General features: G+C 41.4%; 1 protein-coding gene across 5 annotated transcripts in view; it reads left to right on the top strand.

The window, feature by feature from the left end:
- The window catches only part of MIPOL1 (mirror-image polydactyly 1), a 516895-nt gene that overhangs the window by 436406 nt on the left and 61042 nt on the right, over positions 1–19447 (top strand). For all 5 annotated transcript variants that reach the window (XM_069731947.1, XM_069731922.1, XM_069731940.1 and 2 more), the window contains one exon: positions 15027–15121. In XM_069731947.1, coding sequence (XP_069588048.1) covers positions 15027–15121 — 95 coding nt within the window. The remainder of the gene's footprint in view (positions 1–15026; positions 15122–19447) is intronic.

The following is a 19447-nucleotide window of genomic DNA, read 5'->3' as shown; positions in this document are numbered from 1 at the left end:
GTTACATAGTTATTAAGGTTACATGTTCAGGCCCAACCATTTTTTGTTGTTGTGTGTGCGATATATTATAATAGTGATCAGAACTTTGTTTCGACTTTAGAACCCTAAATCCCCAAAGCTAAATGATAAAATTCGGTCAGTCTCTGGTCACCACTAGGGGGAGCTTGAGAGCGTTTTTATTTATTATTTTTATTATTATCTGGCTTTTCAGACCCTATAAATCATTTGGACAACCTCGTTAAGTTCAATATCTAACCAGTATGCAGTAAGCATCTGAGCGCCCCCTTGTGGTGTCTGCAGTCAACCAGAATGTTATCGATTCACTCTATGGCAAGACAAGGAAAAACAGACAACTATAAAACTATGCTACGAAATAAGCCAGCACAATATGGATACATCAGGCATATTATACACAATTTGAACCCTTTATAAATTAAAAATAAAAAAATTAAGTTGACTTAACTCAAAACTACATTAACTCTTAGTAATTGATAAATATTTAAATACATTTTAATATATATTAAAAATAAAAAAAATATATATGTTATATTGGAATTCTCAATTTTCAGCATTGGTTTAGATATATTGTATATTTCGTAATAAACTAGGAATATCACATTTTAGCGTAGTTAATGATCGTTTTTAAATTCCTTTTGCATTGAATGGCCATAATGTAATCCGGCTGATGTCATTTATTCCCAGCGTTGAAAGCAACCATGTCTCACTCCACACCAGAAGAAAACAGCTTTTATTTCATTCCGCTGAACACATTTACGTCAATTTCCAACGAGGAAGTCAAAGACGTTTCACATTCCCAAACGTATCGCCGTTCTAGGGCTCAGCCGCGGAGTTAAAGCAAAGCAGTGCTTGACACTGGGTGACTCATGCCTGGGAGTTACTCACCGTCACAACACTGGCTTCTTGTTCAGGAGGGCAAGGGGAAAATTCAGAGCGCGGTTCCTGCTGGACGGTGGATCGTGATCCTCACACAAATAGAAAATTATTACAAGATATTCCACGCTATATACATGCTGCCCACATATATATATTGCAGCAAGAACTGGTATTTGGAAAATGTTATATATGGTTTACATTTATCAAAATATTCCTCCTACTTTTGACTAATATTTAAGAATTGGGAAAGAAGATTTGTCGGCTGATTTGAATACAAAATCTCCACACAGGTTGTGTCATGAGTTTTCCCACGCGGTAATCATTAATTTAGGTAAAACGAATAAAAAATAATGGTGTTCTACTCCACTGTATTGTTTGCCTGCTGGTCATATGCATAGCCTGCACAGCTTTGGCAAAAATCATCAAGTTTGCTAGTGTTACAGGATCCCGCCCTCCCCGCCGCCCTCGCATACAGCTGAAGACCACTGCAGCTGTCATATTAATGGGGTTGTATGTACTAAGACAATCCTTTGTAAGAAAATTCTCATCACATGACCTGTTTACTGTCTTTAAGGACATGATTGGGAAATATTGGATTATACAGAAGGTTCACCCATGACCTCACTTTTTGCTCAATACAGTTTTCTGCTAGTTGCAATAAATTTGTAAGAGGTAACAATGAATCAGTATTTATTTAATTTTTTCAAATTACCAAAAAAATCATTTAAAATTCTTTTATTGAAATGTTAATATGAAGGAAAAAAAGCAATGACTGTACAAAGCTGCCCGGCTCGGGATAGCATGTACAGCAGGGGCCGCATAACTGGTGACGCATGTTGTCACACCTCCTCCAGGTCTGGTTCCTCCAATGTCTGCTTCTCTCAGTAGGCAGCGTTCGTGATGGGACAACACCACACCCATTCCACTTTCTGACATCGACCGAGTTTAGACCATCCTTATGCCCAATTATTCTGTTCCTTTCCCTGTTCTCCGGGTATTGATGCTACTTTGTGACCACCCTCTGCCAGCCCACTCCATCGGCCAGCAGCCATTTCTTAGACCCATGTAAGGGTCCCGATATAATTCCAGAACCCTGTACAGGTGTAAAGGGGTGAAGAACAGGGAACCCCCTTGGATCTGATAGATGGTGTGGCTAGTGCAAAGCCTGTCTGTGAACACCCTATTAAGTGTTGCCATTTCCCACTCTCAAGCATTTTTCAAGTCCTAGAGAAAAGGAGTGACGGCAGGGACTGTGCACTATAAGTCCAACTGTGGCATCCGCATATACCAGCAGACTGGGAGTCTTTTAGCCCAGACTCTAGTAAAGAGTAGATGAAGTGGGCAATCGTGTGGTGCCATCTTCATATCTTCATTTTAGTTTATCGGATTGGTGAAATATTTTGACTTTTTTGGAATCTCACTTAAACTACATGAAGACACATGGGGGGGAATCTCTTCCTGTCTGAAGTGTGAATAAGGGAGATGGAGACCCCCCCAAACTCCCATATGTTAGAGGGCTGGATGTGAAACTGACAGGTACAGGTAGTTTTACTATGCCATTTCTCAGGTCGTTGTACCCCTTTTAGTTTAATTGGAGACATTGGGATTGGTTTCAGTCTGACCAAGTAGCCCATAGACCAGAAAAGGTTGTGCATATCGGCTGAAAACAACCACTTGAAGGCTTTTTCCTTTAAGCATACATTTATAGTATACCTTTTCGATTTGGCAGGTTTTCTCAACCAGTGAATCTAGGGTTTTTGATATGGCCCACAGCATTTGGCAGACTTTTTTTTACCAGGGCAGACAGACCTGCAATATTGTGCATCGATGTAAGGGGTAGATTGCTGTTACTAAAACTCTGAGTTAAGAGTTTTAATGAGAGGGAGAGAGAAAAATTATTTTCTCGTTCTATACACTACAACCAATGAGGACCATTGTATGGTTACCTACCTGTAACTTAAGAGGAGTGCTCCCTCGTACACTGCTACTAGCTAAGAGGAGCTAAGAGGAGCTCTGATTCCTACCACCACTAGCACTTGTCAGGGCCCCTTAATTGGAGCTGCATACATTATACTTGTATGACATACCCTATGGATATTTAAGTAAATTCCGTGTAAATTCCGTGTGCACTGCTATGTTATGGTGCAGAGACTAGGTTCCCAAACCATCCAGTATATAGAGTAAAAGTCTCGCACTCAACTTAAATCTTATTGCTTCATAGATTTTTATTGGTACTAAGGTACCACTGGAAACGTTTCAGCCCTTGTTGAGCTTTCATCAGTCACTACAATGTTCAAAGAAAAAATATATACATAAAATATAGTGTACAAACAAACATAAGACAAACCAAATAAAGTATATACAATTATGCACAAATTTACAGTAGCCATAGAAATATAACAAGGAACTTGTTAAACGTGTCACATCGCAGTTAAACACGCATGTATATTCCTGCTAGATAGAATATATGTTAGAAGGAAGATACACACATACCGTGCTGTGCCTTTAAATGTGTGACGACTACGCCAAAAAATTGGGATACGGGTCGTGCCTGATGCCTAGTATAGCATAAGAAAGGATCATATAGTGGTGTGGCATAGAATAGGGACAATGAGGTCTAATTAGTAACTGTACATTTTTTCTTACTAATTAGACAGCACGGTATGTGTGTATCTTCCTTCTAACATATATGTATATATTTTTTCTTTGAACATTGTAGTGACTTTTACTCTATACCCTATGGATATGTCTCAAATACACAAGATGGGATTATTATTTTCAATTTATTTTTAGTCTATGCAGTATAAAGAAATTAGAAAAGTAAAGATTTTAACTTTAAATATTCCTTTTGAGCATACCTAAAGCTGACCATTCACCTTGGACAGTTGTCATGCGTTTGGCAGACCGTTATCTCTTCTGAACCCGATCATACACATCCACAGTTTGGATAAGCGTGATTTCAATGGATAGAGCAGATCTAACTGCTGCTAAAATCCAGTGGTGGCGGTTTATTGCGTAGGAACTATGTAAATAATTTTATGGCCAAAAGAAGATCAAAAATATTTAGCTAACCAAAACATGTAACTTACAAGCTTTGTGAGCAGAGAGGCCTCTTCATCAGGCAAGTCATGAACGCTTATAAATATAATATTCCTGGTTAGCTAATGAAGGTATCACTCCTAGAATACTTTTGTATCATTTGGGTGTAAAAGTAAATTCAGAACTTTTTCTGGCAAACTTGGTAGAACAATATAGTTTTTTAATTGTACATCATTCCTGCAGGAATAAAAGGATTGGACCTTAAAATTCAACATCTTTTAATCCTTTCCACCAATGTCATCGGGAAGCCCCCCAAACCAGACTATATCACCAACTGTGGATGGGGGCCTCAAAACTGTTCCCCGATAGATGATGTTCAAGGGGAGGAGGATCCGGTGTGTTCAGTTTTGGACTGCAGATCTTTTTGTTCTTTGTGAAGGAAGGGGCAAGTCATTGGTGCAACCACACAGGAGCCCAACAAGTAGGGGGCCCATTTCTACATCAAAAGCAGGTGGAATTGTGCACTATAATGAGCTCTTGGGCTCCAATGGACCCAAATATTGTTCTTGCCTTGGGGCCATTTTGTGTCTGTTTCCACCAGTGGCTAGAGGAGTCCGGCAGCAGCTTTTTAGATGCAGAGCGAATGCTCCTGTCTTGGGAGAAGTCGGAAGAAATGGCCAAACCATCAATCGGCCGACAGCTATCTATTATGTATGGGTGTTGGGCTTTAGATGGTTGACACCAAAATCAGCAGATTAGATTGACATTAATCTAACGTGTATGGGGCTTAAAAACAATTTAATTCATAAATGTTCAGCGATCTCATTAACCGAAGGCACCATTATACACTTCAAGCACTACATATAGATACAGTTAAGTCCATATATATTTGGACAGAGACAGCAGTTTTCTAATTTTGGTTATAGACATTACTACAATGAATTTTAAACAAAACAATTCAGATGCAGTTAAAGTTCAGACTTTCAGCTTTCATTTGAGGGTATCCACATTAAAATTGGATGAAGGGTTTAGGAGTTTCAGCTCCTTAACATGTGCCACCCTGTTTTTAAAGGGACCAAAAGTAATTAGACAGATTAAATCATTTTAAATAAAATGTTCATAACTAGTACTTGGTTGAAAACCCTTTGTTGGCAATGACTGCCTGAAGTCTTGAACTCATGGACATCACCAGACTCTGTGTTTCCTCCTTTTTGATGCTCTGCCAGGCCTTCACTGCCGTGGTTTTCAGTTGCTGTTTGTTTGTGGGACTTTCTGTCTGAAGTTTAGTCTTTAACAAGTGAAATGCATGCTCAATTGGGTTGAGATCAGGGGACTGACTTGGCCATTCAAGAATATTCCACTTCTTTGCTTTAATAAACTCCTGGGTTGCTTTGGCTTTATGTTTTGGGTCATTGTCCATCTGTAGTATGAAACGACGACCAATCAGTTTGGCTGCATTTGGCTGGATCTGAGCACACAGTATGTCTCTGAATACCTCAGAATTCATTCGGCTGCATCTGTCCTGTGTCACATCATCAATAAACACTAGTGACCCAGTGCCACCAGCAGCCATGCATGCCCAAGCAATCACACTGCCTCCACCATGTTTTACAGTTGATGTGGTATGCTTTGGATCATGAGCTGTACCACGCCTTCACCATACTTTTCTCTTTCCATCATTCTGGTAGAGGTTGATCTTGGTTTCATCTGTCCAAAGAATGTTCTTCCAGAACTGTGCTAGCGTTTTTAGATTTTTTTTAGCAAAGTCCAGTCTAGCATTTTTATTCTTGATGCTTATGAGTGGCTTGCACCGTGCAGTGAACCTTCTGTATTTACTTTCATGCAGTCTTCTCTTTATGGTAGATTTGGATATTGATAAACCGACCTCCTGGAGAGTGTTGTCACTTGGTTGGCTGTTGTGAAGGGGTTTCTCTTCACCATGGAGATTATTCTGCGATCATCCACCACTGTTGCCTTCCGTGGGCGCCCAGGTCTTTTTGCATTGATGAGTTCACCAGTGCTTTCTTTCTTTCTCAGGATGTACCAAACTGCAGATTTTGCCACTCCTAATATTGTAGCAATTTCTCGGATGGGTTTTTTCTATTTTCGCAGCTTAAGGATGGCTTGTTTCACCTGCATGGAGAGCTCCTTTGACCGCATGTTTACTTCACAGCAAAACCTTCCAAATGCAAGCACCACACCTCAAATCAACTCCAGGCCTTTTATCTGCTTAATTGAGAATGACATAACAAAGGGATTGCCCACACCTGTCCATGAAATAGCCTTGGAGTCAATTGTCCAATTACTTTTTATCCCTTTAAAAACAGGGTGGCACATGTTAAGAAGCTGAAACTCCTAAACCCTTCATCTAATTTTAATGTGGATACCTCAAATGAAAGCTGAAAGTCTGAACTTCAACTGCATCTGAATTGTTTTGTTTAAAATTAATTGTGGTAATGTCTATAACCAAAAAAGAAAAATGTTGTCTCTGTCCAAATATATATGGACTTAACTGTATATAGGGTTAGTATGTTGTCTCTGTAAGGAGTTTGCATGTGGTCCCCATATTTGTGTGGGTTTCCTCCGGTTTCCTCACACACTCCAAAGACATACCAATAGGGAATCTAGGTTGTGAGCCCCAATGGGGACAGTGATGATATAATTGGTGCAATATAAGTAAAAGTAAGGAAAATAATGAAAAAAAAAATCGGTCATCAGCAGCTTGTTGTAACAAATCTACTGCAGGATCACATGGGCAAAGCTTCTAGTGTGAAATTGTTGGAATAAGTTTGGGAAAACACAGCCATAAGTTTATTTTCTAATAATACAAATGTTATTACACATCACATGCAAATAGATAAGGCTGATTATTCCACTTATGTCTGTGTGTACAATGTAGGCAAAGCAAACAGATAAAAAAGTGTAACTTGACATTAATTAAAAAAATGAGAAGCAATTGTCGTCCAAAGTTTGTGATCCCTTTTCAAGTCATCTGGGTTACTGTGTAATCTTTTCATTAAAAAGGAACCTGAGACTAGATTTAGGGTTACTAAATCACCCGGCATGGCATTGTGCCTTTGGGGTTTAGTGGTCGGAACAAGCCCATGTCAAAACAATTAGTTAGCTAAAAGGACTTTATGCGTCAAATTCTTAAAAAATGGCACACATGGTTCAAGAATTTTGCACAAAAGTTTTTTTCAATAATAATCTTTATTTAGCGCTAACATATTCCGCAGCGCTTTACATTTTGCACACATTATCATCACTGTCCCCGATGGGGCTCACAATCTAAATTCCCTATCAGTATGTCTTTGGAATGTGGGAGGAAACCGAAGTGCCCGGAGGAAACCCACACAAACACGGAGAGAACATACAAACTCTTTGCAGATGTTGTCCTTGGTGGGGTTTGAACCCAGGACTCCAGCGCTGCAAGGCTGCTGTGCTAACCACTGCTCCACCATGCCGCCCAGATGTATTTTTGTTTTGAACCTTATGCAACAGTTTAGCTAAAAAAGTCACGTTCCGCTAAAATGATACAAAAGTTTTGCCTAAATTTTAGACATATATGAAATTACTCTTCAAGAGAGAGTGGAATACCTCCATTGGTGCAAACATTTTGCAACTTTTTGAAAAGTCACTATTGATTAATTGGCCAAAAATATTAGAAACCCTAAAATCTGCCCACAATGTTGAACATGAATAAAACAAATACATACAAACGGATATAAAATAGACTTTAAAAAACGCATAAAATAAAAGAATAATAAGGTACAAATGAAAAATAAGCGAAAAAAAACTAAAGGATAGACAAAAATAAAAGCAAATGCAATAACTAATTGGGACCTATCTACTTGTAGGAAGTCTTTCTAATTGGAGCCTTTATAATGATGATATGTAAAATGCAGAACAAATGCTCATTTGTAGAGTCCTGTGATTGCCCTCCAGTCAGATCTGTCCCTTAGCTAATAGAGATAGGGCTATAGTTGCAAACTTTTCAGTCAAATGCTGGTTACTGCGGTCACAACATAGAGTTGGCCATGGAATTTTAGAAGTATCCATCCAGACTATATTTAGGGACAATAAAACTTAGTAAGTTCACAGTATTGAAGACTTTTTTAGATCCCTTTTATTTATTTTTTTACTTTTTTATGGCTATAATATAATATTAATATTTAATGAATTCAGCGTAAATTACTACATCTGCATTTTACTTAGAATGTGTTTCTTTTTTCATTACATCCGTATTTTTTCCTGAATTTTGTTCATAGCTACAGTTTCTCAGTGTACATATCTGTTACATTCCCATGACATCCATTATAAAAATGTATAACACTTGGTAAACTTTAAAAAAAACAAAACATGGGAACCTTTAGTTGACGGCTAACTCATGGATCTGATATATATAGGTTATGAAATCCTGTAAAAAAAATGTATTCAACTCATTTTTGACACATGGGAGCCCAGGAGTGATAGGTGGCCAAAGGATGGCATACATAGGCTCTATACATCAGGTAGTCGAGTAAAAATATGTATGCAATCCAATATGTGTTATTTTTAATTGGGAACCTGTGGCCAACAAATTGCATTATATGTTAGATACATTTATTTTTAACATGGGAATAGAGGTGAACAATAAATATTTGTGCTGACCTGGTCCAGGATCCAGTCCTGTCCTTCCAGGCAGTCGGACCATGGCAGTCTTCACTCCCGTGGCTGTCATCCTCAGCCAAGCATCCTTGGTACCTCTTGCACTTAGTAGACAATGCAACTTATGTCATGACGTCTTGTGGACCAGTAAGTGCAAGAGGTTCCCTGGATTCCAGTCACAGAAGTGAAGATTGGCTTGCACCGACTGCCATGGAAAACCGGACTGAACACCGGGCAAGAACCTTTTTGCAATCCTACATGGGAACCTACGTTCAGCTCTGAGAGAGGGTTGCGAGCCACATCCAGCTCTGAGAGAAGGTGCGAGCAACATCCAGCTCTGAGAGAGGTTCGCGAGCCACATTCAGCTCTGAGAGAGGGTCGCGAGCCACATTCAGCTCTGAGAGAAGGTGCGAGCAACATCCAGCTCTGAGAGAGGTTCTCGAGCCACATTCAGCTCTGAGAGAGAGTTGCGAGCCACATTCACCTCTGAGAGAGGGTCGCAAGCCACATTTAGCTCCTGCACCCTCAAACTAGTGACACCCAGATCCCCTGTTACTGGTATAATGACAACCAAAGCTTTTCCACTAAAATCACACCAAGGCAGTAGGCCAATATCAAGGGGTTCCCACCGTACCCTCATTCACTATTCGTGCATCAAGCACTCCCGTCACACCTCCACATCCAGCATCAAACACCTCTTCTTATAAGTAATATCATCCTGTCTCCTGTTTACCATGCTTAAATAATCTCTAAACCTCCAAAACCAGTATATGTGCAACCAGATCTGCTCTTCGGTGCAAGGCTACTCACAGAAGTCACCATCTGGAAATGTTCTCTGCATAGCTCTTTGCTAGAACTGGTGCTAATGCATCAACCTGACAGACAGTCATGAACCACACATCATGGGCTCAGGCACAGTTTGGGGACCCATTTTCTACTGGGTACAATTCGCCGATCTAATTAGTTTTATAGATGCACTCAATGAAAGTGTTTGTTTCTGGTGAAAAATTCTCTTTAAGAGTATTCCGGGTCTAGGGAGTTGTACGGATATTTCCAAGACCTTTAAGGAGTAAACTTTCACTAAGCCAAATCCTGATAATTACCCTTTGCTTCAGTACCGTTTCAGTTGGCAGAGACTCATGAACACACAGTCCCTTCCCCGCTTTGTAAGTTTCGCAGGTAACCCAACCCTTCCCTCTTAACAGCAGTTGCATCATTCCACAGTTCTGTTAGGTGTATGCATTTTATTATTTTATTGGCAGGGAGCTACGAGCCAGCAGGTGTCTGGGACGGAGGCAGGGATGGCGGCGTAAGGCATCCTACCAGTAGACTGCACTATAAACCATAAAGGTTGGCGAGGAGGGGGGACTCGCTTTGGCTTTTCTCCCAGTTGGAGATCTTCATTTTGACATATGGAGAGTGTTTGCTGTTTGGGCTTAACAGGATGTGATTTTCGTTCTTTCAAACAGTCTGCTAACTTGGCAGAGAAATCCGGTGCAAGCGGCAAGTGTGCGAGTCCTATACAGAATGTCAGAGTATAATAATATCAAAAGACACATTTTCTCGTAGCTTTCTGCTCAGTTTACACAGGCAGTAGGTCACAGACTGATTCAGACTCTAGAACTCGCAGTTTTTAAGACTTTGATTTACTAGATTCTGCACTTCTAAGCATTGCTTACAACTAAAACACATTCTACAAAATATTTGTAACAATATTACTTTGCTTTTTTTTGGAACCCCTATGAATGGAGAAAACCAACCATGTCTCCATTCACAGCGGTGCAAAATGCAAAACAAAGCTTTATTCTTGAGACGGGTGTGGGTCCAAGAGATGAGACTTGCATCTTCCAGACGTTTATGGCATATTCTGTAGCTGTGCCCTGAATGGTTAGCACCCGAATACTGACTGCTTTCCCTTTTTCATCATTTTGCATCAAAATCCCTGCTTTAAAAATAATTGAAACAGCTGATGCTCACCCTCTCCGTATCCAGTGCTGTGTCTCCAGCACTCTGCTGATTGTTTCAGTCAACAGCGCTGCAGCCAATCACCAGAGCAGCGGGCTATGATGCCTAGCGATAAACCCAGTGATTGGCTGCAGCACTGTTGACCAGCGGCAGAGACACAGTGCTGGCCCCTGGAAAGGTAAGTGATGGCTGCGTTAAAGGGAACCTGTCACCTGAATTTGGCGGGACTGGTTTTGGGTCATATGGGCGGAGTTTTCGGGTGTTTGATTCACCCTTTCCTTACCCGCTGGCTGCATGCTGGCTGCAATATTGGATTGAAGTTCATTCTCTGTCTTCCGTAGTACACACCTGCGCCAGGCAAGATTGCCTTGCGCAGGTGTGTACTACGGAGGACAGAGACTGAACTTCAATCCAATATTTCGGCCAGCATGCAGCCAGCGGGTAAGGAAAGGGTGAATCAAACACCCGAAAACTCCGCCCATATGACCCAAAACCAGTCCCGCCAAATTCAGGTGACAGGTTCCCTTTAAGGGAAGAACCCCTTTAATTATTGAACACTGACTGTGTAGTGACATACACTATTGACAAGAGAATATAGTAATGCTCAATTTGTACATTACCAGAAGGAATGACGAGGAATGAAATCAGTGTTTTAAGAAAGAAAATGCTGCTCCAAACACACAATGCAAAAGTGATACTCTGCAGCATGTGGTTGGTGGGAGGTGCTATCAGTGATTGACAGGTACATCTGTATGCACACTTATACAATGAAAGCTATCAGTCACTGATAGGACTGCCCACTTGACCAATAATCCAAGAAAGAACACAGGATTAAATGGTTAAAACACAGGTTATACTGACACTTCTCATAAACTATATATCAATCTGTTCAGCCCCCCTTGCTTTATAACATGCTGCCTTCAGATTGGACTGCATTTTCATGGTGTCAGGTTCTCTTTAAGTTTCTTCCCGGTGAAAGACCTGGCTATTTGTTTGCGTTGAGAAACACGTGATGGTGTCTCCGTGGCTTTTCTACATGCATTTGCATATTTCCCATAAGGGATGGGAGCAGTGTTCTGGATCACTGCGTTGAGAAACACGTGATGGTGTCTCCGCGGTGTTGGGTGTTTTGATCCCCCCGAGGTCATTCATCCTTATGTGTATAGTCCTTTTACTAGGCACTGCTCCTAATAGCCAGTTTCCTACTCCACACTGATGAGGGGCAAATACCCCGAAACAGCTGTCTGTGGATGGATATCATGTTTTGGCATAGGTGGTTTTCCTTTTTGGATGCTGCCCTTCCCGTGGTTGTTCCTTCCCGGTGAAAGACCTGGCTATTTATTGCTTGCGTTAAGAAACACGTGATGATGTCTCCGCGGCTTTCTACATGCATTTGCATATTTCCCATAAGGGATGGGAGCAGTGTTCTGGATCACTGCGTTGAGAAACACGTGATGGTGTCTCCGCGGTGTTGGGTGTTTTGGTCTCCCCGAGGTCATTCATCCTTATGTGTATAGTCCTTTTACTAGGCACTGCTCCTAATAGCCAGTTTCCTACTCCACACTGATGAGGGGCAAATACCCCGAAACAGCTGTCTGTGGATGGATATCATGTTTTGGCATAGGTGGTTTTCCTTTTTGGATGCTGCCCTTCCCGTGGTTGTTCCTTCCCGGTGAAAGACCTGGCTATTTATTGCTTGCGTTAAGAAACACGTGATGATGTCTCAGCGGCTTTCTACATGCATTTGCATATTTCCCATAAGGGATGGGAGCAGTGTTCTGGATCACTGCATTGAGAAACACGTGATGGTGTCTCCGCGGTGTTGGATGTTTTGATCTCCTCGAGGTCATTCATCCTTATGTTTATACTCTTTAAGTTTGTGACCCATGGAGACGCATAAGCCTGCATAGGAGCTGTTCATAGAAGGAAATTTCTAATCAAGATTATTTACAAAGTGACTTCATCTTTTTTTATTCGATGCATTGGATAAATAAATTTTTTTGAATATGTTAACAGTATGTAGGGATCTGTGTGCTGGGTGCAGGGGTTACAGTGCTATTCATCACAGAATTTACAATTAGCTGAACAATAGAAAAACAAAAACAGTTTGGGGAGAAAAAACCTTTTGTTGTTAGCGCTGTAGCGTAGTGTGACAGACAGTGACAACAGGGCAAGTTCACAGCAAAACGTGTTTAATGTCCAAACTCACACTGTGCACAGCACACGGTATCCTCCGGATCGCAGCCGGGAAACAAGACCGTTCATAAGTGCGTCCAGTAGCCGAGGGCGACTGCACCACCGTATCACACTGCGGGGTGCCAGGAGTTTGCTCTGCGTTCCCTCACACTGGCTGAGCTTCTGCAGAGCCATCTGCTTCTTGCTGCCAACTCTACTATGACACACCCAAACCCTTGCTGCAGGGTTTTGTTTTGTTTTTTTAAACTGGAATCTGTGGCCATGGGCCACTTGCAAGACCCGGCCTGGAGGAAACTGACCGCACCGCTACCTTCCTGTAATCCGTTTAAAAAGTAAAAGCCCATAACGGGTTTTCCTGAACAATGCCTTGGCCAAATAGCTTGACCAGGTCCACGCTTGCTTTTATTTTGCCTTGTGACTCAGAGGCATCCTGCTGTAGGCACTCCAGTGGCCTCAATATGCTTCTTTGCACATCCTGGGGGATACATGGCGTCCCTCACATATGACCCCGGTCACTGCCTTACAGCGCCTAGAAGGGTTTACTTATGGAATCAATACTATAGAGGAAAGGATCCTGCACCGCTGCAACACCTGAGCCCAAATATCCACTGTGTGTGATTACCACGTCAAATACACGGCCCTTTTGGATTCATGGCTGCCAAACCCTGTAAGCAATTGCATAAATCCATATACTAAAGAGAAAAAGGGTGGCACTCACCGTTTCTAAAATCCAATCTTTATTGTGACGATATAAAACATGTTCAGCAGGGGGGTGTAGAACAGGAGGAAAAAATTGGACGACGGCCGTTTCGCGCTTCCTTGCGCTTCTACGGTGCCTTATGGAAATTGCTTTTTTTTCCCATTTTCTATCACTCACCTGTCTAAGTGCACGGCAAAATGCTCCAGTAATCACAATAGTCCAAACTATAGCCGGTACTCACATCATCTTATAAAAAATATTGCTTTATTGATCCTGTAGTAGAAAAGACACAAAAAATGTTTGAACACAACAGCACAAAAATGTAAAAAAAAGCAGAGAAGAAATATCCGCTGCGCTCCCAGGCAACATGTTTCACACCTGCATGATCCTTTGTTAAGCCTCTTGAGACTTGACAAAGCACCATGAAGGTCTGAAACCCATTGCCTGGGAGCGCACCGGATATTTCTTCTCTGCTTTAAAAAAAAAATGTTTGTGCCTTTTATACTCATTTTGCCTTTCAACCCAGTTAATTTTTCTCTTTTCCATTAGGTCTATGACATCATATGATTAAAACAAGGCTAGCTGACTCCTTTTAAGCCCTATGTACAAATGGGAAGTCTCCTTTCCCTGCATGAGTCATCACTGCAAAAGTCACTGACAGGGGGAGGAGCAGAGCAGCTGGGTCAGCAGGGGAAAAGGGGGATGACTCACACAGGGAAAAGAGATTTCCTGTTTCTACATAGAGCAAAGAGAGGAATTAGCTGGGTAGAAAGGCAAAATGAGCAATTGTAAGTGCACAGTGCTGTATAATATGATGGCTGCAATATATTAACAGATTAAATCTTTGATGGAAGTGCTTGTTTAAGAGATAAGCCCCCCCAAGAGGAGTCTTGTAGCATCTCTCTCATTAAGAACATACTGTATCCAGCATGGAGCTCTCCTGTATATTGAGGGGTTGGGAGAGAGCTGCAGGCAGAAGGATCAGCTGAAGAATCTTTCATCTGACATATTTGTGGCACCTTAAGAGAAGTAATTGGCTGGGTACGACTCTAAAGTCTTCAGTGATCAGTAGTTTGTGCAGACTGTTCTGTAGGCAGGAATGCCAAGAGATAAACTCCATTACGAATGGCTTTAGACTGGATGAGGCTTGTGTACTTACTTTGAAAAATTCATGTTGGCAAATAGATTTCTTAGACCTGGTAAGGATGCTGTATCTACTGACAATCCATGGATGTATAATAATTTTATGAACGTTTATACCCACTATTAACCCACCTAGCCTGATTGCCAGCTCCTCAGACTCCCTCCTCCCTGCTGTTGCTGAAATCTCGCACTGCTCAGTACAAGCTGCAGCAGTCAGCTCATCAGCTCTCCCACTCTTTAGCTGAACATTAAGCCCTCATTTTAATATCAGGCTCACACAGTCATTCTGACATGGATTTTCAAAGTCAATACATCAGCCTCATCAGGTCTGAGAGATCGATTTACGAATGCATGCAGTTTATAATGTGAAAGCTGGTGACAGCTTTATCTGTCGCAACCTTCAGACAGCTTACTGATGTTACAGTCTCCTTCCTATCTGCAGGCTCCAGTAACTTTTCTTCAACATAATCAGGACAGATTGATTGAGGACTATAAAAAGCTGGAAGAAGAAATCCAGAACCTACACATATATTACAGGTATGAATATAGCGGATTCCATTCAGTTATATGTAATGTATAGTGGATAGCCGTGGCCAAGATGCTTCTGGCGTAAAGCAATATTTTGGTAGAATCAGTTGATCCTGTTCTGGTCCCTGGTGGCAGATGTCAGGAGATGAAGCTGAATTTCTATAAAAGATAAGCCACTGCCAGAGGCGTCAGGCAGGTGTATTCCCCTCTCCCCATCGAGTCTGGAGGAATCGTTGTCTTTCAGATGAATGCCATCTAATGCTTACCTTAGTCAGAGATATTGCAGTCTTCTGGGTTATAAATGATAGTGACATAGACAGAAGAGGGCCCCTGTGCAAGAACAATATAGAGGCCCTTTGCAGTCCAATAGCTCATATTTATGCACAATTGCACCTTCTTCGGGGTATACCTCTTGGGCCCCTGTGCGGCTGCCCCTGGTGTTAGGTGTACTTGGGATGTCTCCAGGTTCTTCAGCACCAGAAGCATGTAATGTTCCTATCTTCCTCATGTATCTGTCATGTGTCATATAGCAAACAAAGGGCAGTCATAATAAACTGTCCACCCACCATGTCCCGATCAGTGCACTCTCACATTTACGTGCTTTTATAGGAAGACTAGGTCATTGCATTCTTGTCATTTTTGTTGGCTTGTTCAGATCTGGAGCTCTCGTACTTTTACTAGTTGTACAGAATGGTTACAGCTTTTTAGGGTTTGCATTATTCAGTGACAGAAGGTTTGGGATGTTCTCAACAAGAACTTAAAGGAGGTTTACAATGTCATCATTTGACATGTGACGTGCACATCAGATGATTACCTATGGTGGGAGTCATAGCCTTGCTAAAGAAAATGGGACCTCCGTATTGGTATTAGTAGACTGGTAGAATCCGTACAGCTTGGAAGTATCAAATACTGTATTTTGGGATAATGTGAAAAAATATCGGGAGTCAATATTTTATTTTCTCTGTAGGGATTAAAGAAATTGTCCAGTTTCTAAAAAGAACAACCAAAAAAACAGCAAATGTAAAACATAATAAAATCCTGACTACAGCTCTGATGGAGCACCGGCCTTTACTTACAGCCTGTGACTGCTGCAGTCAGTCAATGGCCGCTGTGGTCACCTTGCACACTACTGGTTTCATAGTTACCGGGGATAAAAAAAGGGAACAGAAAATTGATAAAATGGTGGAATGAAAATAGAATGTGGCTATAAGAAACTTCCGAATCATTGCATTCTTGTTCTCTTTACATTTGACACAGCTGTGCAACTTTTTAAAGAGTTGGGTTTGTACGTTTCAGTGATCGTTCGGAGAAGGTGGGGGGGCAAGTGGCCACTGATGTCCTGCCTGTGATGTCTACTCAGGCCTTAATGTAAACTAAAAGAATAGAGTAAAAACACTGAGGACGGGCATTCATCCAAAATGAGAAACCACTGCATGTGGCAGACGGGTCATGGAGAGTTCAACTAGCTGCACCTATGGGAAGAATCGGGCAGGGACTTCTCAATAGTCTTTTTTTATTACTCATAACACTGTGAATGAGTATATATCTCATTTTCTATATAACTCTAACCTGACATTCTGGTTTATCCTGTTGGTGGATTTAGATCTATCACCAGGTGCAGTTCCACTTCCTCTGCATAGTTAGTCTTTCTGTAGTGTTTAATACTATATTGTAATTATTTGATACAATTGTTTTTGTGTAATGGGACAGAAGCTTTTATGTATCCATACAAAACACAAAGGTAGAGAGGAGAAAAAGCCAGAGCCTGCAGCTCCCATATGGGACAGGAGGAAAGTAATCCAGCTCACCCTCATCAGATGTCCTTGTAGATGTCCTCACCCTCATCAGATGTCCTTGTAGATGTCATCACCTTCATCAGATGTCCTTGAAGATGTCATCACCCTCATCAGATGTCTATTTTCTGCATTGATCTTCCATATGGGACAGTAACTGGAAGCACCCAGCCCAAGTTGTCCCCATCTACTTTCCCCATGAGTGGTGTGAACAGTCAATATCTACAAGAACTCAAATGGGTAAACTTTTTCAACCATGCCCCCTTACAGCTAACCTAATTTACATCACAAAAGTGGCATAAACTATGACCAAAATTCAAGCCTGTCCTTGCGATGGTACATGGCAGATGAAAGATGTGCCAATTTCATCAAGAGACACACCTTTCCCCTCTGTTTTCTTTATCAAAATGCCAGCCTTGATGAATTGGGGCCTAAGAGTCTCTATTCATTGAGTATCAGGGTCCTGAGTATCTACACCAGTCCTCTATTTTTAATGATCATCCTCAGATGTTGTAATGAAGAATATTTCATGTCCTATATAAACATAATACTGTTCTTTGAAGATTCCTTTTTTTCTCTCAAATATACCCTGTGGAGTTTATTTCTTGTCCAGTCTTTACCCCGCCTTACTTCGTAGGTGCATCTCATTCAGTAAAATTGCATTCTTTGGATTGTGCAATTTGCACAGACGGAAAATAAAGAGTTAATCCACTCACTTCCAGGCCTAGAGATAAGAGAAGGCTTGTAATCAGTTGGTAAGAGCGGGTTCCAGCCAGAATGTCACTATGTGGAGAAAGCGTCACAGTTCCACCTGCTTCCTGCTATAACATAACCGGAACACAGTGAAATGAACTGTCTTGTACTAGGCACAGACCCGTGGAGCCTCCCGAGTGATATGAAGCATATTTTCTCCTTGTTTTTAATGGTGGTTGGTTTACAGCTGCAAACCTGAGAGCCACCATGCAACCTCTAAACCTATCATGAATGTTCCAGATTTCATAGGTTCATTACTTCATCCATTTCCTAAGGAAAAATGTAGCTTATTGTCTCTTGCAGTTGGTGGTAAACTCAGTTTTCTTCTACCTGCCGGTCAGTGAAGCGTTTGGTCTTAAGTTCCTAGAGGCACAATCAGTGTGGTCAATGGAGCAATTAGCGGTCAATTGTAGGGAGACCAGTAGTCATTGTCCCGGTAATAACACAATACAGTCAGTATTCACATACTTGATGACCTGTTCCCCCCCCCAAAAAAAAAGCAAAACAAAACAGGTCAAGTGTGCATTTATTATCATTGGGGAGAAGGGACTAAGCATCCAATAAATCTCTTTATGACAGCATTTCTCCTGTGTGGATGTGGAGAAAAGGATTATATGTTGGTGTCTAACTACTCAATTCTCATCCAATATTGTTCAGCTGTCAGATTGGGGGAGAGTTATGAGACCACCATACAAATTACTGTAGATTAGCATAAACTCACTCCGAATTGGCGATTCAGCTGATATACGTATCCATACGCATTAGACAGTTGTCGGCTAAATGCTGTTTTCTAGACCAACCTCCCCAAAATATGATGGGAAGAGAAGAATGAAGCAGACACCTAGTAGCTTATCTCCTCTGAAAACAAAAGGATCGGCATTTTGAAACCCAACAGCCCTATTCTTATCTCCAACCCACCCCAAAATCTGCTGTTACTGGAGAGTCACAGGAGTGGCAGGAGGCCTTCTTCCACATTAGAAGGTCAACCAGTCAAGCCGAAATCGACATGTCCAACCAACACTTATTTAACTTGTACGGTCAACTTTAGTTGGCTTGAAACTTTAAAAGACCCACAGTTATCAATGGTCTTGAAATAACACATCCACAGGGGTACAGGTGAGATATGGGGAGCTGTTTGGTGAGGAGCTCATATTGTAGAGATGCTATAGTTGTCTTATTAATGCCTTTGGGGAGAATTGTGTCCATTGAGGATAATAACAAATAAATAGGTTAATTATGACCCTGCGATCTAGTGTAATGGAAGAAAATTCCTGTTAATCATTATGTTCTCACCATGTCAAATATAGGGATAAAAAAACAAGAAGAGATCTTTGTGTAACACAGTGGGCACCATGTGAGGGTGAGCTGGAAGGTTGGTCACTCACCTGATCAGGTTGTGCGCTGCACAACTACTTAAAGATTGATGTATAATCAAATTGTGGCTGCTGCTTCGGCCACTGTACTCACACCAAATGGAGAGAGGACACAACAAGTAAAGGAGAGAGGAGTGCGGTGGATCCTGGGCACTCCAGCTGACAAAGGATAATCCAAGCTAGATTTCTAAAAATAAAAAAAAAACTTACAATTTATTGCAATGCATTTCGGGGTAGAACCAAAAGTAGGTTCTACTCCAAAAAGGGTTAAAATAAGTTGGATTTTTTTTATACTTTCCACCTTGATTAGCCTTTGGTAGCGCCTGGAACCCACCACACTCATCTCTCCTTTACTTGTTACATCCTCTCTCCATTTGGTGTGAGTACCAATGAACCGCCTCCACAACCACCTTTAA

The sequence above is a fragment of the Ranitomeya imitator genome, chromosome 1 (genome assembly GCF_032444005.1).
Source record: "Ranitomeya imitator isolate aRanImi1 chromosome 1, aRanImi1.pri, whole genome shotgun sequence".
NCBI lineage: Eukaryota > Metazoa > Chordata > Amphibia > Anura > Dendrobatidae > Ranitomeya > Ranitomeya imitator.
The sequence above is the reverse complement of the archived record's forward strand: the minus strand, read 5'-3'. Positions and strand labels throughout refer to the sequence as shown.